At 34.7% G+C, this 24,763-nt stretch overlaps 3 protein-coding genes and 1 long non-coding RNA gene across 7 annotated transcripts; 1 reads left to right on the forward strand and 3 right to left on the reverse strand.

Annotated features, from left to right (window-relative positions):
• Positions 1-235: 235 nt before the first annotated feature.
• On the forward strand, positions 236-3,035 carry LOC106172682 (uncharacterized). 3 transcript variants are annotated; one of them, XR_015334986.1, is made up of 3 exons: positions 236-404; positions 851-1,063; positions 1,494-3,035. It is a non-coding gene; the product is annotated as an uncharacterized LOC106172682 (long non-coding RNA). The 3 variants fall into 3 exon arrangements; XR_015334987.1 differs by having other exon boundaries at positions 851-956; XR_015334989.1 differs by lacking the exon at positions 1,494-3,035 and adding an exon at positions 1,364-1,384 and having other exon boundaries at positions 851-956.
• A 2,736-nt stretch (positions 3,036-5,771) lies between these two features.
• LOC106156621 (uncharacterized) lies at positions 5,772-10,306 on the reverse strand. Of its 2 annotated transcripts, none has more exons than XM_087015103.1 (4): positions 10,175-10,306; positions 8,371-8,701; positions 7,757-7,873; positions 5,772-6,648 (listed from the first exon to the last, which is right to left on the reverse strand). In XM_087015103.1, exons 2-4 carry the CDS (start codon positions 8,672-8,674, stop codon positions 6,362-6,364), a joined length of 708 nt encoding a protein of 235 aa, XP_086871229.1. In that variant the 5' UTR covers positions 8,675-8,701; positions 10,175-10,306; the 3' UTR covers positions 5,772-6,361. The 2 variants fall into 2 exon arrangements, with proteins under 2 accessions (XP_086871229.1, XP_086871228.1); XM_087015102.1 differs by lacking the exon at positions 10,175-10,306 and adding an exon at positions 9,762-9,925.
• Positions 10,307-11,592: 1,286 nt separating this feature from the next.
• LOC106172687 (caspase-7-like) lies at positions 11,593-15,195 on the reverse strand. Its single transcript, XM_013553495.2, has 5 exons — positions 15,024-15,195; positions 13,893-14,114; positions 13,275-13,450; positions 12,278-12,413; positions 11,593-12,043 (listed from the first exon to the last, which is right to left on the reverse strand). The coding sequence occupies exons 1-5, from the start codon at positions 15,046-15,048 to the stop codon at positions 11,808-11,810; spliced, it is 795 nt and encodes a 264-aa protein (XP_013408949.2). The 5' UTR covers positions 15,049-15,195; the 3' UTR covers positions 11,593-11,807.
• A 1,053-nt stretch (positions 15,196-16,248) lies between these two features.
• LOC106159365 (caspase-7) lies at positions 16,249-23,902 on the reverse strand. Its single transcript, XM_087015104.1, has 7 exons — positions 23,740-23,902; positions 22,456-22,546; positions 21,959-21,998; positions 21,345-21,610; positions 20,581-20,756; positions 19,187-19,325; positions 16,249-18,709 (listed from the first exon to the last, which is right to left on the reverse strand). The coding sequence occupies exons 2-7, from the start codon at positions 22,472-22,474 to the stop codon at positions 18,474-18,476; spliced, it is 876 nt and encodes a 291-aa protein (XP_086871230.1). The 5' UTR covers positions 22,475-22,546; positions 23,740-23,902; the 3' UTR covers positions 16,249-18,473.
• Between the last annotated feature and the right edge of the window lie 861 nt (positions 23,903-24,763).

Genomic DNA, 24,763 nt, shown 5'->3' on the forward strand with positions numbered 1-24,763 from the left:
ATCAAAAATCGAATTTTCTGTACAGAAAGACGTTGAACTGTCAAGCCCGTAGCCAGGGGGTTCGGGGGGGGGGGGGGGTCGAAACAACAGCCATTTTTGTCAGGAAAAGGGACATTGTGGGTAAAATTTGATCTAAGTACAAAGAGGTTTCATTGTAAAAGGTCCACTGTTTCAAAAAAAAAAAAAAAAAAAAAAAAAAAAAAAAAAAAAAAAAAACCCCTTTTGAAATTGCTGGCTACGGGTCCCGATGTATATCATTATGTAAATCAGGTGAGCATTTTGGTGAGAGGTGTTCACATGGGACTGAGGTCAGTAAATGATGGAGAAGAAAGAAGCCTACCATGTGCTACGCTGCTACAATTTCCAAGGCCGAAAAATTTATACTAGAATGGCTGCATTCTGTTGTAAGTACTGTACAAGACAATGTAAGATAACGGTGTTTAATGTTGACAGTATTTACCCAAAATGGCGCGTTTGTAAACCATGGAAACATGCAGGCGCGAACGCTACCTACCTGTATAACTTATGATGGATCTCGACAAAATACTTATCCAAGCGCCTCTCCTCTGGGCTCTTCTGCGTCCGTTTCGTTGGTTCTGTGGTGTTATTTTAACTGCGTTTATGCCCCTGGAAGGCGGGGATTCATCGTATTTATATGGAATTTGTAGGTTTCATACCATCTTGTACTTTTTCTCGGAAGAAGTTCGATCTATTTTTCATTCACAGACTTGCGGGTGCCTAGTAAGGCTTCCCTGTCAAAATTCAGTGATGCTTTAAATTGAAAACTTTCCTTTAAAAGCCCACCTTCAGCTTGAAGTTTAAATGGTCTATTTTTCGGTTATAATTTCAGAAGGAAAACTTTTGCCAATAAAGAAGCAGGGTATAAAGAAAGACTTATTCCAGCTGTCCGAAATGCGTCACCCCTTCTTGAAGGTAGGAACCTTCACTCGTACAAGGTAACTCCTTGCTGAAGACAACCTTTTATTATTTTAAGTAGCAAAAACACCCCGTTTCTTACAATAGCCTGTCAAAATCTAATTATCTACAAGACTGCCGAGACAACGTAAGTAAATATTTGCAAGGTATAGTGTAACTCCATGTTCATGATTCCATGTACCGTCCGTTCTTTGATATTACAATCTTTAACGTCATAAAATGTTTACCTAATCCTTACACTGCTTGGGTTCCAAAATATATGTAATCCGCCTTGGTGCGTTAGATTAAGTAATTGTTAATAAATATAAATATATAATACCATGTACTGAAATGGGCTGCTGTAATGATTATATTTTGCTTTATCGAATCCTTAGTCTTCGCTTCATGAATTTCGTCGTTTTATTTGAATTTATTCGTTTGATTTCAGCGTTTCTTACAATGTACCTACGGTACCTTTTAGGTACCCTCTACCAGGGCGACTGATAGATTTTTACGGATATTCACAGATATGTCTCTAGCTAGATAGATTGTCATTTTAAGCTCCAAGTCACTTGGAGGAGACTGAATGTGACGTCCACCAAGGGCCTCAGATTCGTGTTCGTATGGACCGCAACCATGGCAAAGTTGTCCCTTATGCCGAAGTTTGTCTTCTATTCAAGTTTGTTGCAAGGTTGACATGTAAAACGGGATAGTACGTTTGCTTGCATCAAAACGTGCAACAAAGGATGTATGGGGAAATCTGCAATAAGACACCCCTCTGTGCACTTATAAATGTAATTTTGTTCATTTTAAATTAAATTCGATCATAAGTTCTGATGAAGTTTATTTTTGGGTAGGGAAAAGTCGCAACTCCATAATGCAAAATTCACACAAAAACTTTGGCAAGATACGTATATTGTGTTCAACTAAAGAAGATAACGAGATGTGAATCTACCATCATTTAGAAACGCTGTTACCTAAATTATAACACTTAAAAAGTACAGCATTGTAATACCAAAATCATGTGCCCACGTTCTTGCAGAATTGACCACGCGTCTTGAAACTATCTCCCTAGAAATGTGAATATGCTATTATTCTATTAGGTTTTGTAAGAGTTAACTTTGTGTTGGCATGTTGATTGGTAACCTCCATATAATTATATATTGGTGCTGGGAAGGAGTAGACTATAAGGTTTGTTTTTAAGAAAATGAAACGTAGTTGAGCTAGAGATTTTTTTCGAAAATTATATGTATTTGTTATTAAAATTGGAGAATATGTCTAACGTATATAACGAAAAAAAAAGCATTCCTGCTTGGGCTACCAAAATCTTCCCGAACTCAATTTACGCGTTGTTCACAAAGTTTAGTCAGTGTCACAAATTTGGAAGACGGTTTATGTTCACCAAGAAAATATAGTGATTTATATTACTTTTTTGTTAATTTGAGGGTCTATGTAGGATTGTCATTTATAATAACTTTTTTACATTCAAATTTCTTTCCCAAATTGAAATGCATTACTTCAGCCGTCACAAAATTAATTCCTTTGTGTAGATATGTTTATCTATTTCAGTATAGTGTGAATCAATTTGATAGATAACTTATGTACTGGTACACCTATTCAAATATGAAAATCGATACTTTATCAAAAATGTATAAAAATGCTATGAAATTTTCGAGTGAAAAGTTTGACCAAAGCATTGCAGGTTAGCCCTCTAATTAAGGTGTTGCTTGTACCCAGTGCGTAGTCAAGAAGAAAAAAGGCCGAATTAGATGCCAGTCCTACACGCTCTGTCTCTTGATTCAGACTTGAACCAAGTTCATTTGCATTTTCTGAATGTTTCAAGTTATTTCAGGTGAACTGATTTAGTTTTGCGTAAATGTAACATTTTCAACTCTATTTGTATATTATTCTTTAAAACGCTGTAACTAGGATAAACTTGTAAATGCTCAAGCATACTTTGAAATAGATGATGTTACGGAAATATTTATTAACGTAGAACAAAAAATACAATTAGATGTAGTTAATTTTTTGTGAAAGCAAGTAGCCTAGTCTGTTATTGTTCCAATTCATTCAGATAAGAATAAATTCTTGTATGTTATACTGGTTTCAAAATGAGAAAATTTGTGTTTTAAAAGTCTTTTTTGTCTCTACTCAAACCCCTCATAACCCACTTTTTTACGTAGTGATCAGCACAATTTTCTTGGCTTTTTCAGATCGTAGATTCTTCTCGTAGTACGTCAAATTGATTTTTTGTAAAAGGTAATTTGCTTAGACCCAGGAGCGCACGGAATCGAACCCGCGATCTTTGGACTCCGAGGCAAGCGCACTATCCACTGCACTAAATGTTCCCACCCACCCTCCATCGGCGAACTTTCTTCTTATAGTAACGAGAGGGAAATTCGAAAATTCTCTCTTAAAATGTATCAAGTAATTTTCACTCACCCAACCCAGGAATCGAACCCCAAACCCAGATGACCACAGAGCCAATAAAAACACAGACATCTTGTATATATTTGGAAAGTTTTTTATTACAGCAGCACAAACTTTCATTTATGTATTCATTCAATTTTAAAGCATTTACCAGCTCAATTTCATTTTATGATTTTTTGAAACAAGTTTAAACTGTACGCTGTAAGGGGCAATTACTGATATCCGCATTAAGACTCATACAGCTATTGCTTAATCACATTTATATATGACAAAGTATTTCAGCAATGGCAAGGACATCTTTACAGTTTCGTTCATAAAAAAAAAAAAAAAAAAAAAAAAAAAAAAAAAAAACACATTGGCGGAACTAGTGCCCCATATCCTCTCTTGCATGTTTAAAACATTCTGGATTCGCCAGTGTTTTCTTCCTTTATAACCATAAGATATTAAGAAACAAGCAGTGAATGGCTTTTTCAAAATTCCATGCGACGTAAGAGTGCGATAATTATTATTTGGATTAAAAATGGGGAATGCGTTTATAACGTTTTGCTGAAATTGTCAATTGTGAAATAACTCACGTTTAGCCGGCAATTGACATAATCGACTGAATAACAAACGTTACATTTAAACGAGGACAACAGATTAAAAAATCTTTCACAAAAATATTTTTCAAATATATAAAACATGAACAGTTATAAAATTTGGGTAAAAATAGAGGGACAGACCATTATATCACTTTTGCTCTCTACATTCACATTCAATGAAAAAAATCATTATCATAAAACATATTGTAGAGACTGCTGACCTATACTTCAGGAGATTGATAACATAAACCTTACTGCTGTTTGCTAATTATTCGGAGTCGTGTTATAATCATCACGAACAAATTTAAACCAATAATAAGACGTAAAAGTTTACTTTTTAGATTAATTTGCAAACACTCGTATATTCACCATCATCAGCTTTTCGAATTCGTAAAATTTTCGCAAATTGAGACAAATTTGAATATTCGCTTGTAGCACAAAATAGTTGATTGTGGTACGCGAAAGACAGCGCGAGACTTTTACTTTAACCACCAAGTAAATATGAGAGATTTCATTCTTGGAAAGGCTTTATAGGTTTTAAAAAATTCCTCAGATTTTTGACACTGTATAACTTAGTGATAAAGAGAAAATATCTGATATTTCAAGGACAATAACAGGAAACTTCAAAATCTGCGATTAAATATATATCATATATAAAATACACTGTGAATTTGACGTTAGGTACCAATTAAAAGCACCGAAATCCTTTTTAAACAGCATTTTGCGCCTTTAACAAGCTGAACTATAAGAATTTAGTAATGAATTCTTGCCAAGATGCATAAAAGGAAGTATATTAGTACACGTAGAAAAAGATACATGGTTTTTTACAATTACCAACAGCTAACTAAATATCAACACGTCAATGGCTAGGAATTAACACGGGACATTCCACAACATTTCTACTTCTCGACTACACTACAGGGTTTACTGCCTCTACTACTGCTACCAACGGAGTTCAAAATATGAGGCTCTTTTTTCATTTCACCGAACGTAAAGAGATGAAATTATGGAGGAAGCAAAAGACTACGTGGGGAAATGCTGAGGAATATCCAAAACAAATTTTAAACATGCAGGCGTCAAAATACTTATCAAAAATGAATCACAAATAAATCACCATTAGATGTATAACCTAAATTTCTTAAAATTACACTAAACCCGTTGAAATTCAAATATACGAATACTTGGTGTCTGTACCTCATCGTCTCTAATCCGTGTTTACTCAGAACTGGAGGAGTAATATCTCTTTCTAGGGTGTAGGTTGGATCCAAGGAGGAAGGGAGGGGGGCAGGGTGAACCTAGAGAGTTTATCTTACATATCTTAATTTGACAGGTAAAGCACCATTTACAATAAATAAACAAAAAATTGCAATAAAATACGAAGAACCGGTTTGTGTTCAATATATTTTAAAATTAAGCAGAATAAATAATGTTGCTCAGATCTTATCCACCCCAAAATAAAATGGCATCATCTAGGTCACGGGTTATCCAAACATGGTTCGCGTCATGTTTTCATCGGAGTAGTTTTTGCCAAGTATGTCAAACCATGCAGTCCTATACCGCCACCTCGAGGAAAAAGAAATGAACATTTCTTTTGGTATTGGAAACTTATCCAAGTAAATTTTTGGGCATGAAATCTCCGGACGATTATTCGTAATGTAGTGGTTTAATGTTTCATCACTTTTTCACGTGCATATGAAAAATTATCCTTCATGCATGCACTCTCTCTCTCTCTCTCTCTTTCTCTCTCTCCAACACACACACACCCGTGCGCGCACGCGCGCACACTTCTCCAGATACCTTATCTAACACCACTTCTGGCACAGAAAAACCAAATACTGGTACAGATATCTATATATTGATAATATATTCATAATCATTTATTCAAATTTACGACATTAGTGGTGATATACAGCGATTTCCACGTGGATAAAAGTGTCCATAAATTTCAAAAGACACCGCCAAATGTCAGCAAATTTATACACAATTAACAGCAGAATGTACTCAGGAAGCGAACATGATTGTGTGATCCACAAAAAGTTTCGTCTCTGCAGAAAAAAAAAAATCCGCCACGTCGTGTGTGTCCTGATGAAACGTGAAGTGGTCCTTGAAGTCACAGCTTGCATAAGGAATATAAGGAATGAAGGAGGAATAAAGAGAGGGTTCGAACGAACCACCTTCTTGGCCTAGAAAAGGTCTGCTGTCCAGTTTTAAAAAATTAATTGCAGCAGACCAATGAGGCATACGCTTGGTTTTCCTTCTACACAAAGTACTTTAACTTGTAGATTATCGAATTATCTTCTATTACTTATCGAAGCCGACTAACAACATGGCAAATCAATGTTAAGAAACGTTGTTGTCAGTTCGTGTCAATCATTCGTGGCCATCTCAAAACGAACAGGAAGATTTTTGCTATTTTTTCCTCCATCGACGAACATTTACTTGAGCATTTCAGACAAATGCCCGTAACAACAATTTTCTAAGGATTGTCGAAACAATGGGTATGCCTTCTCAGATTTCCCGCTTAAAATGTCCAATAATTTCCCCACCATTTCTTCCTTTGTTGACATAGTTTTCACAGCTTCCCCTTCACGGTTTGTGAAAATACCTTCTTGTTCCAAGAAGTTCAATATGTCTTTCACCGATTCATTGCTGATTTTGTCCACCAGATGGCACCGATGCCTTTTGAGAAGACGAACATGGTCCCTTGTCATGGCCATTTTATCTGGAATCACGAAGCAGAGCGTTTCAGAAATTGAAAACACAAAATGGGAGTTACTTTCATGAAGTAATTAATTTTTTATCGCGGCAATTTTAATTTCTTCCGCAAAAATATCTAGGTGAATTGAATAGTGGCTAAAATGATTGTAAGTGATTCACTTGCCGATAATTTTTAAAATTCTTCATTCGTGTCTCCTTTTCAGCATACCTTTAAAGTTGACAGAATATTGCATGGATTCACTCCCCACTTAGATATATTTAATCACTCACTCATCTATACCAAATTCTTACTCTCCCTCCTTCCGTCTCTCTCTCTCTCCTTTCAAAGATCACACTTTCTATCTCACTCATTTTCTATTTATTTTATTTATTTTCTTTTAAATTTCTTTTTGTGTGTACAACCAAAATCTATTGCCAGAATTAAAAAAAATATTCAAACTCTATGTATATCACGACGTAAATATAAATTTGGGTCTATTTACCTTCTCTCTCTCTCTCTCTCCTCTCTCTCTCTCTCTCTCTCTCTCTCTCTCTCTCTCTCACACACACACACACACACAGATATATCTAAAGGGATAACAACATTTGAAGGGATAACATCTCTTCGTATGAGATCTATATTTCACAGTAAAAACATTGTAAACAACTCACAGAAATATAATATACATGTATTCTATTTAACCACAAAACGGCAGTAAAAGCAACTATTCTGAAAACTGTGCTTGCCATCACTTCACGTGACCGCCACAGATGGCTATACTCTGTAATAATCTCTTCAGAGAAAAACAGATATTCTCAAAATAAAACTGACTTTCAATAATCAACAAACAGCCTTAACTGTATTGGGACCTTACTGTTGTACAGGGTGTTCACAAATCTTCAGAGATTATTACAAAAAGCAAACTTTTAAGGAAAAAAAAAAAAAAAACAGGGACCAACTTTGAATGTAGAAATGGATTCATTAACCATTGGCAAGTATGGGTAAATTGTGTTTACCCTAGGAAAATTCATTTTTTGGTCAAATTAAACAGTTGTTATTCCTTTAAGCAAGCATGCACTGGTGTGTGTGTGAGAGAGAGAGAGAGAGAGAGAGAGAGAGAGAGAGAGATTACCTGGATCTTTTTCCCCTGTCGCCATCTCATCACCACTCCGACTTTCGTCAGTTTGTTCCTCTGACCCTGCACATGCACCCTCCTCCGACTCTGAGCTGGAGAGATCCTCCTTGACCTCTGATATTGGAGAAAATATTGTTCATGTGTCTGGACATTTATAGTACAGGTAAAAATAATTAGACAATGATCTGAAATGGTGATAAATAATCTGATATACTATTTGTAATTTTGATACACTTATATATGTTATCATTCATAAATTTTCATAAGTTTTTTATTTGTAATATTCAACTGTAGTCTATATAGTGAGGACATACACTATTGGTGCAAAATGTCAACCTTTTGATTGCAATTTTCAAATAAATAATGATTATTTAAAAAACAGATATTCTCAAAATAAAACTGACTTTCAATAATCAACAAACAGACGTAACCCTATTGTTGTACATAAAATACATTAATACTGATATTGTATACATGTATATACTTGTCTGTAAAAATACCTTCCTTTGATTGTTATCAGAAGGAAACCCACCCCTTATTATTAAAACATAAAAATAATTGGAAAATATATAACACATATATCACAAGTAAAAAAAAAAGTCAAGTCTTACCATTTGTGCCATTGGCTTTGCCACTTTTTATATTTTTTATCCTCTGTTCTACCTTATCCAGGTGTCTATTTAATTTCTCGAGACCAACCTTTTTGAAAACCTTCCTGAGTTTGTTGTATTTTCCTTCAGATATTATCATTCTATTGTTAAGTTCATTTAGAAGATCTAATGTGTCCATATTCTCTATTCTTCCGGCTCCAATTTTTCTGGTAAAGCAATGCTTTATCAGCTTTAACTGATCTTCAGTTATTTCATTCTTAAGCCGTATCGTTAATAAACTGTGGATTCCCGCGGCAGACGCCATCTCGTGTTGTCCACATCAAAGGTGCCACTGATTAATGTAAAAGAAAATGTCTGTTAGAACTGACCATACCCAATACCAGATCCAGGTCTCTTTTGGGGAATATATCCAAGGCACAGTTGGCAGGTGCCCCGTATTGTCTTTGTCTGCCTTAGTTTTATTTTATTTTATTCATTTATCTATTTATTTATTTATTTATTTATTTTTTTTTGACAAGTGAAGGAAGGCAAATTGTTATCAATGCAACCGCATCCTCCTGAGAGAAATTCTTGATCATCCAGTAGCCTTCTAACTAGCACAGCATTAGTTTTACAGGTTAACTGTCTCTGACACAGTAAGTTATTTATTAACATTTTAACTAGAAGAAATGTATGGGGTGTTCAGTTCACAAAAATAACCCCATAACTAGTAAATTTTTAAAAAAATTAATGGAGTTGTTTGCTTGTGCACTCGACTCATTTTATGGCATAACATGTATTTATATAACGTGTGTTCTCGAGAAATTTGAGTAATTAAAATTTATAGGCCTATGTGCCGCTCAACAGTGTAGCATTGGATCCACCTAAGATAAGAAATTTGGATACAAGCCTTCGGAATTTTAATTCTTATGTTAAAACATCGAGAGGATCAAATTTAGAGAGACTGTTTGGGAGAACTAAGAAGAATGACACGAATAATGGGAAAGGGTTCCGAAGTTGAATACTTCACCTAGAACGATGTAGTTAGTCAGTAGGCCTACCCATTTCATTACATATATCTGGCAGTTTGGGGGGGGGGGGGGGGGGGGAGCTGGGGAAGAATATGCACATAATTAATATGCGGCCCTTGCACCCTCTACCATGCAGGGCCGCATATTAATTATGTGCATTTTCTTCAGCGAATCGTTTTATGAATTATATTAGCCACAGACATACAGAGACATATAAAATTTAGGAATATCTAGTAAAAATCCATCTGTGACACTGGTGGTACAGATGATCACTGGAGGGTAGGCTCCTGGGTATAGGACTTTCTGTATGTAGGCTACTGAGTGTTGAGGAAGCCTATATAATATCGGTCGCACAACTTTACCTTCACGATTATAGATTACCTCAGCAGTACAAAAGCCCTAGGCTAAGGTCACGGCTGGGGACATCGAAGGGCTGTTGACAGGTGACCCAATTAAGGAGTCCTTTCTCGTCCTTCATGTAAAACTCATTTCATTTATTTATTACCTTGGTCTCTTGAGGACCATCAGTCTAGTACTGGTACAAATGTTACAACGACTATAGTTGCAACTCCCAGACCTACCAATGTCAATGGAAGGCTTAATCACAGTTGTTTCAATAAAATTAGAAATTAACTAGGCATTCTCCTTATTTCGTAGAAAACAGATTTGGTAGAACTAATAGTTTCGATTTCCGCCTCACTTAATTTTAAAAGATCTTAAGAAAGACCGGTTCGATTACAGCCTATCAAAGTGTTAAGTTGTGGCATTTGCCCTTTTCTAGTCAATGACAAAACCTTAGGTTGCTTCTCTGTGATAATTGGCACTCTGTCCGCTCTAAAATAATGACGTCCACGAGATACAACACCGGCACGCTGTTGCCAGGAACTGCCTGCTAGTCGTCCATATTTGAGGAACTACACTGTATAGGTCACATGACCTATGACGCGTTGCTAAATATAGCCATGGGATTTCCCTTTCACTGCTGTCCCAACTAACTGTAACCCCTACTTTTAATTAAAAAGTGGCGAATTTCAGTGGGGTCCTGACCCCCAGGTTCCTGAAAAATTATATGACACCAATATTCCCCTCATGATATTAGAATTTTGACTAGCTAAATCATAGTTCTAAACCGTACTAAAGGGCACTGTTTGCTCTCCAAAACATCAAATCAATTAGGGGGCCTTCAGGGCCCCAAACTCCACACCAATGGGGAGATAATCGGCTCCGTCACGTAGTCATAAAATCGAGACCCAGTTTCCTATTAAATCGTTATTTTATTTATTCTTTATTTTTGCCTCAGGTTTTAAAAATCTTAAATATGGAATATTTATGCCTAATAATGTGAGAATTGTAATCAATTAAAATATTTACTTTATTCCTGACTCGGACAAAAATGAATAAAAAGTGAAAATACAACAGAAAAGGCCTACTGGTAAAAATAAATAAATAAATATGATAAAAGATTAGATAATTCTAATCAAATATAATCAATTAATGAGACTAGCAATGTCCCAGAGTCTATACAGTAAATTAAAAGAAGAAAAATGCAGTAAAACCCTTTAAAATTTGTGTTATTATTTTTATCAATGAAACATCAAAATATCACATTTGCAGATCTCTAAGTAAGTAGAACCACAGACTGATATGCACATACCAGTATATGAACTCATTCTGACATATTCAAGATTTAAAGAAAGGGATGCATAAAACTGATACTCCATTATTCTTCTCTCATATCAATGGTTATATATTATACTTGTTAACTCAATTAATAATAATGAAAAAGCATCATCTATAGGATTCCAATTTAGTTGTACCGGTACTGGTAATATTTTCACGAGTGATTTATATATGCTTAAATCATGATATTACATAAGTCATTAAGATATAAACAGTGACCTGTACATATCATTCATCTAAGTAAAGAATAAATCTATTTTATCATCCTATTTGGAGACCATGGAAAACCTGTTTCATAGTTGCAATAAAAATCATATCACAGAGAGGAACAAAAATAATGAGGTCATTCTGTAGGGCTATCTTTTCAAAGTTAATCATATAGTCATTTCACTTAAGAAGAGGAATCAATTAAGTGTCTCATTATGTGTATAGATTCTGTACTGTACAGGACGGGATTGCTTGTTCATGATATGTTATACAAGGGGTAAATCTAGAGGTCATTTCCAGATGTGTACAATTGGTGCAAAAGGTATTTTCGCCAGTTGTAATTAATTTTTGCCAAGGTTTGCCAAAGTATAATACTAATAATAAAAAAATAATAATGATATTGATGCTGAAGTCCTAATTTTTCAACTGTCCAAACAGACATAAATATTTGTCCACTTGTCAATGAATTGAAAATTCACTGTCCTAGTTTTATTGAAATAAACCATCCAGGGTGTTTACCAAGGGCCTGCATGGGCTCTCCTACTGTTTTGGCCAAAAATATACCAGCTTGGTTAACATGGAAGTTATGCATGGAACCTGTTTCTTTTTGCTCATTGCCTTGGAGGCTGCATTAGACTCAAACTCGTATGCCACTTTCCTGTTAACAATGGTCAACAAGCTTAGGATGTCCAACTGTTGACCGTAGTCTCCCAGGACCTGAATGAGTGCCTGCATGAACCAAGATCCATTCGTCGGGTTACGCCAAGAAAAAAATCCTGGGAAAAAATAAGTATTGTCCATAACCTTTCCCGAGAAAGAAGAATTTTTACCACTTATTTTTCCATTTCTTTTTCTTATATTTTAATTTCCTTTTTTTGTAAATTATGTTTGTACTTAATTGTGGCAATTAAAGTTCATAACCATAAAGCGCTAGGCACAACAATGTACAGTCATTCAAATTTTCCTCAAATAAAAAATTCAAAACTCAAGAATCTATCAACCATACCTACCTGGCACCACAGAGTAAGCAATGAGGAAGTCTGCCTCGGCAGGAATTTTGTGCACATGGTTTCTACCGTCTAGCTCATCCAGACCTGCTTCATCAGCAACCTCTACACCTCCGTCTAGTTTAGTGCCTCGACAAGCCTGCGAAATGAAATAGAGTGTATATATAAAAGAGAAGTCCAACACAATTGCACAACTTGAACATTTTAGGACCAAGAAAGTTCAAGTTATGTGAATTAAGATTGAAGTTAGGCAAGATTCAAATTAATTTTAGTTAATACCAAAGAGAAAATCTATATTGCTTAAAACAAATGAAAATTTGAGTAATATAAAGTGAATGAGTTATGCAAATCATGTAATTATCTTACATTTAGAGGGGCACTTTTTTATGCACACTGTGCTTATCCAAAAAAGAAAGTTGCCAGGCTGAAAAATTTAGGGTACAGTCCAAAGTTGCACAGTAAATTAAATAAAGAGATTTATTATGATTTTCTTTAATGTTGCAATACAATAAAGATCAATTACTGTATACGCTGAATACAATAAGTAACAAACATGTTTCAATAAAAAATACACAGTTTTGTACATTCATTTACACCTCCTAACTAAAAAAACTAGGCTTCTATTTTTCTACTTTTTGTGTACGCATGACATTTCGGGGTCATGTCGATACTCCCCTGCACCCATAATCCCCCTTAGTAAATTTTTTGTGTATTATGCATATCAAACGACCCCACACCAATAGATAGCCACATCGATACATCCACTATAAAACTGCGGATGGAGGCGCACCGTTACTCCCCCACGTACTCCAATACTCCCCCACATCTTTGCTTCCCCAAATCATTACTGAGGGGGAGTATTGGTGCGGGGAAGTATAGAGATGTAACCGACATTTCCCCCTTGCTAGTGTATAAATGAAATATTGTTCTTTTTTCACTGCTATATAAAATCACTCAATGTATCTTAACCAAAGCAACAAGAAATGCTGACTCAGTTTACCTGAATGAAAATGAGCTTTGGTTTCCCTGCTAATGTTGGACACTTGTCTCCCTTCAGAGGGGCTAGTAATATATCCAACTCCACTATACCATCAGTGCCATAAACAATTCCCTCGTCCCCATGTGACATAACTACCAAAGCCAGACAATCATTTTTGGAGTGATTACGGCGACCAACTGAAATAATAATAATAATAATAATAATAATAATAATAATAATAATGAAAATAGTTCATTTTCCACAGCTAAGTTAAATAAAATAAATTAGAAAACAAGTTTAACTTTCCATGATAGAAATACTGGTAGAATTTAAGCAGTCTTGAAAGCAAATGTCAAAAAAATTCATGCTGATATGAGGCTTGCATGCATGTGAAAGTAAGCAGATAATTACTGAGTCGACAGGCTAAATGTTTAGATGCAATATGTAACCAGACAAATATTCCTTACTATTTCTTAAATAAATAATAATTATAAATAAAAGGAACTGCTGACTGCTACAGTATGAATTCATGAAAACATATAATCTTCTATAAGAATTAAAATAAAAGGCAGACGTACTTAATTCAACAGCGAAATGCTTTAGATTGAATAAAAACGGATTTTTATCATTACTTCTCACCTTCACGCATGGTTCTTAACATCTGCGAACATGTTAAGTTCTCATAAGGCTCTACAACAAAACCCAGTGCCTCAAATCTGTTCTTAATCCCTTCTGCATCCTGCTTTGTACCTCGTCTCTCCTCCTTGTCAGTTGGTGGTTGAAAGACTTGATTGTTGATGACGATGGCATAACCTCTTTTTTTATGAGTCATCTTGTACTTCATGTCATGGTCTCCTAGAACTAAAAAATAAATAAATAAATAAATAAATAAAAATACATCAATTTCACCTTAATTTAATTGAAATTAATTTAATGGTTTAAATCCCAGATTACCCTACCCTCTACCAGGACCACAGATTGATTTTTCACTCGATATTAACAGATATGTCTCTGGCTAATTCATGTGCACATAATTGATCTGTGGTCCTGGTTAACTTTAAAGATTACATGCAGGAATCCAACCCTTTGATTGCAATCCATACCTAAATTTCACCTCATTAACTTTAATGAAACTCTCTCTCTCTCTCTCTCTCTCTCACACACACACACACACACACACACACACACTCTGACTGTGCTGCACATACAGATACAGATTGAGACAGTTCAGATACTGGCGTAACTTACCAATACAGCCAAACAGACACGTACATAGTTTAATTAAAAACGACTTTAAAAAAATTACTTGTCACATTTCATTTAACATTAAAGGGATAATAACTCTTCGTATGAGATCTATATTTCACAATAAATACATTGTGAGTAACTCATAGAAATATCATATATTCTGTTTTACCACAAAAACAGCAGTTATAGCTTTTATTCTGATATCTGAGCTTGTCTTTAGACCACGTGACCTCCATTGATGGCTATACTCTGTTAAAATCTCTTAAGAGATTTTAACAAAAAACCAAACTTTTTAGAAAAAAACCAGGGACTAACTTTGAATGTAAAAATGGATTCATTAACCATTGGTAAGTATGGGAAAATTGTTGTTTACTCCAGGAAAATTCATTTTTTGGCCGAAACAAAGAGTTATTATCCCTTTAAGATCACTGAATTAAGAAGAATTACATGCATCTCATTTTTTATAACCATGCAACATAATCAGCAATGACAATTTCTTTATATTTATAAAATGCCACAAACTCATTTCATCTTTTGTGTCCTCCATCTTGCAGATCTTGTATTCCGTATGAAGTGTACAAGTGGTCAGTCTGAAGAGCTGCAGGTAGAACTCCAGCTTTTATACATACTTAACATAATAACTGTGAATCACTTCAGGTTTAAAATATACACCTGGAAATAACAGTGACTAATGGGGAATTGGAAACACCTCATAACTTTGAACAATGGCTCAATTACTTTTCTTTCTTCGCCACTTCAGACCCAGCTCAGTCCTAAGCATAATATCAAAGGAATATTGTTGAAAAGAAAAATAATGTGTCATCCACTTTCACTTTCTCATCAGAAAAGAAGGTTGAATTGATTTCTTTTGAATTTGATATGACTCTACTGCATATTGTCACAAACTTTCACTTTCTCATTAGAAAAGAAAGTTCAATTCATTTGAATTGGAAGTGACTCGATATTGTCATACCTCAGGAACGTGTTTTAATTAACCTCAGGAAAATTGTATTTAAAATATGTTAACCAAATATACTATTTAACATAATGAGATAATAAATTAATTAACATTTAATTGAGAAAATGAAAGTACAGCTATATATAATAATATGAATTTCAAAGCAAATATAAATACATGGTTGAATTCACTCATACAAATGAATATACATGTAAAATTTTGTTGAGTTTGAATCGACTATCAATTGTAAGGAAATCCCAACTGAAATTCCTTGATCCAAAGCAGATATATGTTCTTACATGAGTCCCAGGTTTCCCCTGTACTAAAATGCTTGAAACAAATGCACAAGTGAAAGGCATAAAGATAAAGAAGATCTTTGGAAGAACAAAATAAGTAAGATCTCAAGGAAAGATAAATCCTTTTTGTTCACCTGGTAGTTCTACCAATGAAATTGAACTACTTAACATTGTTCTGTAACGCTGATATTTTATGTTTTCAAGGGTATTTGTTTAGTGTTTAAAATCAGCACACAGAGAGATGCATTATTGAATAATTAGATTCAGGTAAAGCCACATTTTTTGGTATCTGGATGATAATATAGGCTTTGTAACAATATCCTTAAAAATCAAAATTTAATAAAACATTGAATCCAAGTGCAGAAGTAGGTAGAGCAATGATTCCCAAGTAGAAAAAAAAAAATTATCCCCAAGGAAAATTTGTTTTGGTGGGACTATCTTGTATAGATTACCTCAGATTAAAAAAAAAAACAAACAAAAAAACAAGAGCATTTGATTCATTTGATTCTGATTTATTTGATACATTTTCACGTGTGGAATCACATTTTTTGAAAGGCTAATCTATGCTTAAATCATGATGTTACATACATGAAGATTTACAGTAACCTTTGCACGTACATACCATTCATGAAGACACAGGTAGTAATCATTTCTCACTAACACTTATAACCTATTGTAGCCCTACACATAGACTGACCCTTTTATTCCACCAAATGGACCACTTGTTGCAGTAACCTACTACAGTAGCCCCAAGTTTTCCAAGCTAATTTGGGGCAGCTTCTTCATCTTCAAATAAATTTCCATCCACAACTGCTTGTCAGTAATAAAGCATGTACACACGGAGGTTAAAAAATGAATATTTTGCCAGCAAGCATTGGACCTGAGGTTTAGGCAATCAGTACTAAAAATATCTCAAATCAAAATCAACTGTCTCTTTTGTAAAACAAATTAAAATGTTTCCCCCCTTGGTGTGTTTATCCTTTTAAGGGCACTGCATTTAACATATTACTTCTGTGATCAAATAAATCATATCACAGTGATGACATGAAGTCAAAGCTTTTCCCTGTATGACACACACGTACTACCCCAGTAGTTTCTGGATTGTATCACAATAATTTATGTAGTGACCCATTTTTAAACCAACTTAAAGACAAATACATAAAATAGTGTGGACTCATCAAAAGACTACAGTCAAATCATATGCACTCTGGCAGAAGTCCACACAGTATACAAATTATAATTACAGTGACTAATTATATAATGCACTGACTCTTAAGGATTGTGGAATAGCTTTTCGTTAAAAGGTGTAACACAAATCAAAGGATCTCTTAAGTTATTATACTATCCCAGGTCTCATTCATCCATAAAACATAAAAAATGGTACACTGCTAATTTTGATGTGTCTCCTTGTTTGAAAAAGAGGTTGTTTATAATCTTCTGGTATTATGAAATTCAATATTGTACATTTTGCCAGTTACTCTACACAATAACATTATGAAACAATAACAATAAGTAGACACACCTAAGCTGAAACACAAATCTACTGGTTTATGAAACAATTTCTTTTTAAAATATATTCTGTACCTTAAAGTCACTGTAAAACTTGTAGATCTGTTGATTTTTTTTTGTGACACCAAAGAAATTAAGGAATGTTTTTTTTAGCCTGGTTACTGTAAAAATAAACTATAAACAAGTTAAGGACAAGAGCAGATCTGAAATGTATAAAATGTTGGATCGCCCCTTCACCTTGAGCACCTTAACCAAAGTGGTACATATGGAATAACCTTACAAGCCACATCCAAGATTTTGCTACAGGGGTGGGAGTTGTGGGTGGGGGGTAGGGGGGGGGGGGGTGCTGTGCTTGGCAAGTATACAGTAGTTGAAGAGGACAATTTAACTAAAATATGCAGAGCACAGGGATAAAGAGTGCTTGACCATGCTTCTTTTCACTTGTAATACTGTTTTTGATGGTAAAATGAAACTATTTTAACATTTAAATATTGTTTTTTTTTTTGTTTTCATGGATGAGAAGGGGGTGCATGCTCACTGTGGACCCACCCCTGGGTCTGCTATTGCTAGGAAAAAGTAAATTCATTGTGACAAAGTACAGTATTATATCACCAAAAATAATTGCACAAAGAGAAACAAAATAAAAGAATCAATACACTGTGGGGTAAATCTTTCTACTGAATGGCAAAAACTTAAGCAGATCTATTACTTTCCTTTCTCATATGAATGTGACTGAAACAGTCTTGCCTCTTTGAATCTGACAAAAATCTTCCATTGCATTGATTATCACAACACATGAACAATGTGGAAATGATTACTGATAATATTAAGACCATAAATGAGCTTCTAAATCTTATCCACTGTACTTGCATATAAGGTTGTGATGGGACCACCCTGCCTTATCACTGATTGTTTAATATTGAATACTCTCCGAGAGCATATGAGATCATTTTATAAGGTTATTCTTTAAAAGTTTATCATACTGTCATGACATTTTTTAAAGAAGAGTCATCACCTGTATCTTTCACCAACTGAAATTTTTTGAAGGTTTAATAATAATAATAATGTTGAAATCCTGATTTTTCTTCCAACCCAAAATAACTTTCCAATTTTCCAAGCCAATTGTGCACCCTGAAAATGATTAAAAGATGTTGAAATACTGTCCTGTTAATATCCCATCCTGGGCATTTACCAAGGGCCTGGGTGCTCTTAGTGTTTTGGCCTAAAATATACCAGCTTGGTTAACATGGAGGTTATACATGGAACCTGTTTCTTTTTGCTCATTGCCTTGGAGGCTGCATTGGACTCAAACTCGTATGCCACTTTCCTGTTAACAATGGTCATCAAGCTTAGGATGTCCAACTGTTGGCCGTAGTCTCCCAGGACCTGAATGAGTGCCTGCATGAACCAAGATCCGTTCATGGAGTTACGCCAGGAAAAGAAGCCTGGAAAAACATTCAATTATGTCTATAACATTTGCCAAGAAGAAGGTTATCTTTTCATTGGTGTTGGTGTGTGTATGCTTATTTGTCAGTGGACATGTGTCAGGATAAACAAAAAAAAAAAAAAAAAAAAAAAAAAAAAAAAAATTGAAAACGTTTTAAACTAAAATCGGGTCTCCTTCCAGGATATTTTAACATAAATTCTACTTTATAAGTTGTCTTTTTGCTTAGTGGAGTGTTCTCTAGTTTAATATATAATAAACATAACCAGTATATCATATCAGATTCTGTAGATTTTGTTTATTATTGTCAGTCACAAATCTTTGTACAATTATTGCTTCACCATTTCTCTCCTTTTTCTCTTTTAACAGTGGGACACATAATGTTGTACAGGAAAGTTTTTTTGCACACAAATGTATATAAACATTTATTTTTTTTAAATAAATTTTTTAATCTCAGGCATTTATCAACCATACCTACCTGGCACCACAGAGTAAGCAATGAGGAAGTCTGCCTCAGCAGGAATTCTGTGCACATGGGTCCTACCGTCTGGTTCGTCTTCCCACATTTCTGCATCAGCGACCTCTACACCTCCGTCAAGTTTAGTGCCTCGACAAGCCTGCAAAATAAAACGGAGTGTGTAAACGAAAGAGGAATCCTGCTAGTCCAAGGCAACTGCATAACTTGGGACATTTCGACATCAGGAAATTTGTTCAAGTTAGGCGAGATTCATATTAATGCAACACTGGCACTACAACAAATGTATTGTCCTTTTAAGTATTTATTCCAACTGATCTTACACAGAAAACAGTACTTTCTTCATGTTTGATCACTGGTGTATCTCTCCCTAATTAAGCGCAAAAGGCTTTTTATAGTATAGGGTCACATGTCCCATGCGCTAACACCAGCTATACATATTCATTATATCCATTTACCTACTATGGTTACTTATACTAAGACCCCATTCCCAGAGATTAGATCGATCTAAACTAGATAGACCTAACTCCCTGGGGGTTCATGCTACATAGCTGTCAGCCGAGCGGGCACGAAAGTAAATTACCCCCTTACAGCTTGTAGTAGGCGGGACGGACATTTAAGCCAGATTATCTGACAGTAATCTAGTGAGACTCTCCACAGGGATAGATCGATCTAAATGTCTGGGAATACGCCCTAAGGTTCAATGTACTATTACATAATACAAACATGTGAATACCCTATTGCATTAATTTATACTAATACCAAAGGAAAAATCGTTCACATGATATTTGTTTGAGATGAATGGAAATTTGAACGATAAATAAAGTAATTCTTTTAGATTTGGAACAATACTTCTCTGATGCATACTTATCAAAAAAAAAAAAAAAAAAAGTGGAATGAAATTTAAAGGCACAATCCAAAGTGCAAAGTAAATCAAAATAAAGAATATGATTTTTTTACCAATACAAGAAAGTATGTTGTTTAAAAAATGTCCAAGAAATTTAAATTATCAGAAAAATATATAACACAGTTGTGAACATTTATTTTTATCTCCAAACAACTTGGTCCATTTGCCTCTAATTTACAAACATTCTAATATTTGTGTATGCGCCACATCCTCCCTCAACATACTCAATTTACAAGAAATTTTCTTGTGTTTTCAATAGCTCCATAAATATAACCCATACTTTCTCAAAAACAACAAGCAACACTGACTCAACTCAGGGGCGGATTTAGGCCATCTTCTGGGTCTTCCGGAAGACGGTCAGATTTTTAAGTTTACATTGACGGGTATCTATTATTTTCTGTCGGAAGACGGTCAAAAATTGAGGACGAATTAACAAAGATTATTTGGAAGACTGTCAGAAAATATCTCTGGATCCGCCCCTGCAACTAACCTGAATGAAAATGAGCTTTGGTTTCCCTGCTAAAGTCAAGCATCTGTCACCCTTGAGAGGGGCAAGTAGCTGATCCACCTCTATAATGCCATCTGTGCCATACACTTTTCCCTCCTCACCATGTGACAAAATTACCAAAGCCACACAGTCATTTTGAGAGTGATTTCTGCGTCCAACTGAAATAATAATAATAATAATAATAATAATAATAATAATAATATACCATTTTCAAATATTCTATATTTTTTCATATTTTACTCTTTTCAAAACACTCTTTTCATATTTTTCCAAAGGAAAATAAACTGCAAACAACCTCATTCCAGAGATACAGAAAGCAATTCTGAAAGCATATATGTGGTAAAAACTTCCTGCAAGCTTGAGGCAAGACACTCAAGTTGGAGTTGAGGAAAGAATTATTTAAAAGTATGTATACAACCAAGGTTAAAGGGAAACTGAAATAAAGGTTAATCTTTCAAAAATTATTGTACAGTGTACTAAGTGCACCTTTCTTTTACTTGATAATGATTTCCTGCAGATACTCTGTTGATGTGATCATATATCAAGAGACTCATGAAGGTAACATAAAAATTACATACTGAGAGACACCCTAATTGCTAATTATTAATCACTATCTAGAAAAAGATGCAAGGAACTGGCTGCTATGAAGTACGAAAACATATAACTTTGTGTAAAAAGTTAAAAGTGCGCTTACTTCAACAGATATAGGGTAAATTGCACAAAAACAAGATTTCATTACTCCGTACCTTCGGCCATAGTCATTGACATCCTAGAACAAGTCACATTGTCATAGCGATTCACATCAAATCCCAGCGCACGAAGTCTGTTCTCAATCCCATTTGCATCCTGGTCCGTGCCGCGTCTCTCTGCCATACCTGTATGTGACGCAAAGTTGCGGTTGTTGAAAATGATGGCAAGGCCCCTATTTTCATAAGTCATGGGATATTCCATATCGTGGTCTCCACTGGAACTAACTTGCTGTGGCCTGCCTGCCTCTGGAGCAACTCTGAGACTGTAAACATTGGAAAATCTCTATAGAACTGTATGTTTTCTATAGATGGAATATTAGGCAGAATTACTTATATCTTGTAATTTGATATACTTGATCAAAAATCCATTATAACTGTATATATTGTAACTATAAAGTGTCTACAAAGTATAAATTTAGGAATGATCTGGGTGAATATTGTATCTATATCACTTGTATTATATTGCATCTTTTAAAGTACCAACATTGCATCTTTATAATAACTTCCCAGAATCTGTATTGTGCACATAATGTATCTTTAAAATAACTATGTTGTATCATATGTAAACTACATAAAAATGTCTATATTATTGTTGAGTGATCAATAAATACCCTCTTCTACTGAGTGGTGCATCAGTGATGTCCCCATGTCCTGAAATGGTTGAAAGAAAATATCATCTGTCTGACTCTGTCTTCTAGTGACTGAAGTTAACACCCAAATGACCCGGCTTTTTTATTATTATTATTATAATTTTTTGGGGGAGCAGGCCCTTTGATTGCAATACTTATAACGTCAATGACCAGTTAAACATTTATAAGTGAAACACAAAGGAAAGTACACACATGGAAGAACAGACTGAGAGAGAGAGAGAGAGAGAGAGAGAGAGATTATTATTATATGAAAATGATTAAAACAATAAAACCTGATCATGAAGAGAGAGAGAGAGAGAGAGAGAGAGAGACTGACACTCACACACACCCATGGGTGCGCTGCAAGTAGTGACCTTCACTTTCTCTTTCAGATCTTTCACTAAATCCCATTCTTATTAAATATTTTCACAACTACTGTATGTCAAATAAAAAGAAAATATTTGTAAAGAGGTACATACCATCCTCTGTGTCATCCATGGTATTGCTTTTCTTCCTGTGATCTATTCCTTATGATGTGTAGGTACAGGTAAATAAAGTCTGTCTCAATACCTGCAGATAAAACGCCAGCTTTTATACAAAAGATATCTAGAAAACTGCCCACGTATCTGTCATCCAGGTTTATTTTTCAGTGAACAAAGTTACTGAATTTATAACTAGAATTATTTTTTTTGACTTCACAAAGATGTCTTCTGATTGTGTAAATAGAATGTTTACTTCCACCTCAAATAAGTGCCACATATAGATGAGTCATATACATATGGATAACTAGAAAATATATGAATCATTTATAATAAGAAATAACCTGGGGATTTCCAGACCATTGTGATTCCACTCGACAGGCATTAGACTTCCCATTTAGTGAAAAAAGTCAGAAAGGGGGCCATTTAAACCAATGATATTTTTAGCTCCAAAACAGTCAAAAATCCCCCAATACTTGGAAAAACCTCATCCCGACTCAAACTAAAGGGAGAATGGGAATACCCAACACTGACTAAGGGCTCTGTGTTTGTTTTTCTTCTTTCACCACTTCCAGCACAAACTCAATGATATCCTTCATGTGATATCAGTGACATAACCTTCAAAGAGTATACTGCATGGACATTCACTTTCACGGTGTTTAGTCTTAGAGGAAGTGTTTTAATTTTCAGGAAGAATTAAAATTTTGTAACACAAAGATATAACACTCATTGTGCACTATTAAACTGAAAAGTGGGTAACTGATAAGATATCTAATCATTCAAAGCAGTGTATGTGACCTGGATTTCAACAGAATTATCATCAATTACATACTTCCAATATATTCAACTAATCGTTGGGGTTGTTGTAATTTTTAACTCAAATTAATCAGTAAGTATGAAAGTACGCATCATATTGTTGGTGTTACGTTGTGTAACCACAGTAAAAACAATGATTCATCGACAACCCATTAAAGAACAAAGAAACAGGTCAACGGAACGCTTTTGTTTACACGTAGATTACGTTAATACAGCTGTATTCGGCAAGTCTTGACATGCCCCTTTCATATTCAGATGTACTATAACTAATGAAAATGGAATTATATTTTTAATAGTAACCTCACATATTCCTTACCTGAACTAGTATCCCGAAATATTGCTACAGATTATTTATTGTTTAAAAGTTTAAAATGACTAGTACACACTGATAAATGTTTTCCGAAATCGAACTAGATTAAAGTTATCTGGCAATTAATGCCATGAAGTTGTATATACACCACTATTTACCTTGTGTGAACTAAATTGAACTCTTCTGTGTTTTTGCATGAATTGACGTTTTTGCGTCCAGTAGTGTAATATACCACGACAGCCGAAGCGCTTTGGTGACTAACAAAAATAATCGCGGATTTCCATTTTACCGGAAGTTAATCGTATCGGCGGAAGCACAGTATATCGGTCATGATATGAACAAGAAAAGCCCATTTCAATTGCTGGAAGGCAAAGTTTGTTGTCATTCACCACTTTACAGATACTTACAAAATCGCTGCGCGCATGCGTGAGAATTGCATTGTGGGAAAAAATAGAGCAAAACAAAAACAGCGAGTATACGAATAATGGGGAATAACCTCGACGATCACACACTCTGGTCCATGATTGTAAAATTAGCGGGAAATTACCTTTCTCGATACCTTCTATCATTTCTGCAACTTGAAACACAGCAGGTAGTCATTATTTTGTGTTCAAGAGCCTTCGCGCCATGAGTTCACTCTCTTTCCCCCTCCCACAATGCAGTTCGAGTTTCCTGTCGACGTACAACTGTAAAGTGATGAATTGTCAGGATTATTCAGTCTTTATTTTTCAGAATGAGAGCTGTCAGCAAAATCTAATCCCAATAAAAAGGCAAAAAAAAAAAAAAAAAAAAAATTATGTAGGAATTAAAATGTTTCCGAAATCCCCTCTAGTATCGTAGAGACTGTGTCCACAGACCATCGTAATTTTCCCCAACGATCGAGGAAGGCCTAGATTTTTTTCAGCTGCTAGTCTAGATACAGTGTGCCTTTTATTGTTATTTTGTTATTGTACGTGTATGTATATGGATGTCTGTAATTTTATTTCAATTGTTTATCTTTTTCTTATCTATTTTTTATTTCCTCACTATAAACCTTTTCTTTTTTCCTTATTTTTCAATGTAACCTTTCATTCATTCATACAATCATTCATTCATGCATTCATTCATTCATTTTTTAAATTATTATTATTATTATTATTATTATTATTATTATTATTATTTTGTAAATGAACAGTACGTGAT

This window comes from Lingula anatina, chromosome 6, assembly GCF_051362555.1.
Source record: "Lingula anatina isolate TDL-2025a chromosome 6, LinAna3.0, whole genome shotgun sequence".
Taxonomy (NCBI): domain Eukaryota; kingdom Metazoa; phylum Brachiopoda; class Lingulata; order Lingulida; family Lingulidae; genus Lingula; species Lingula anatina.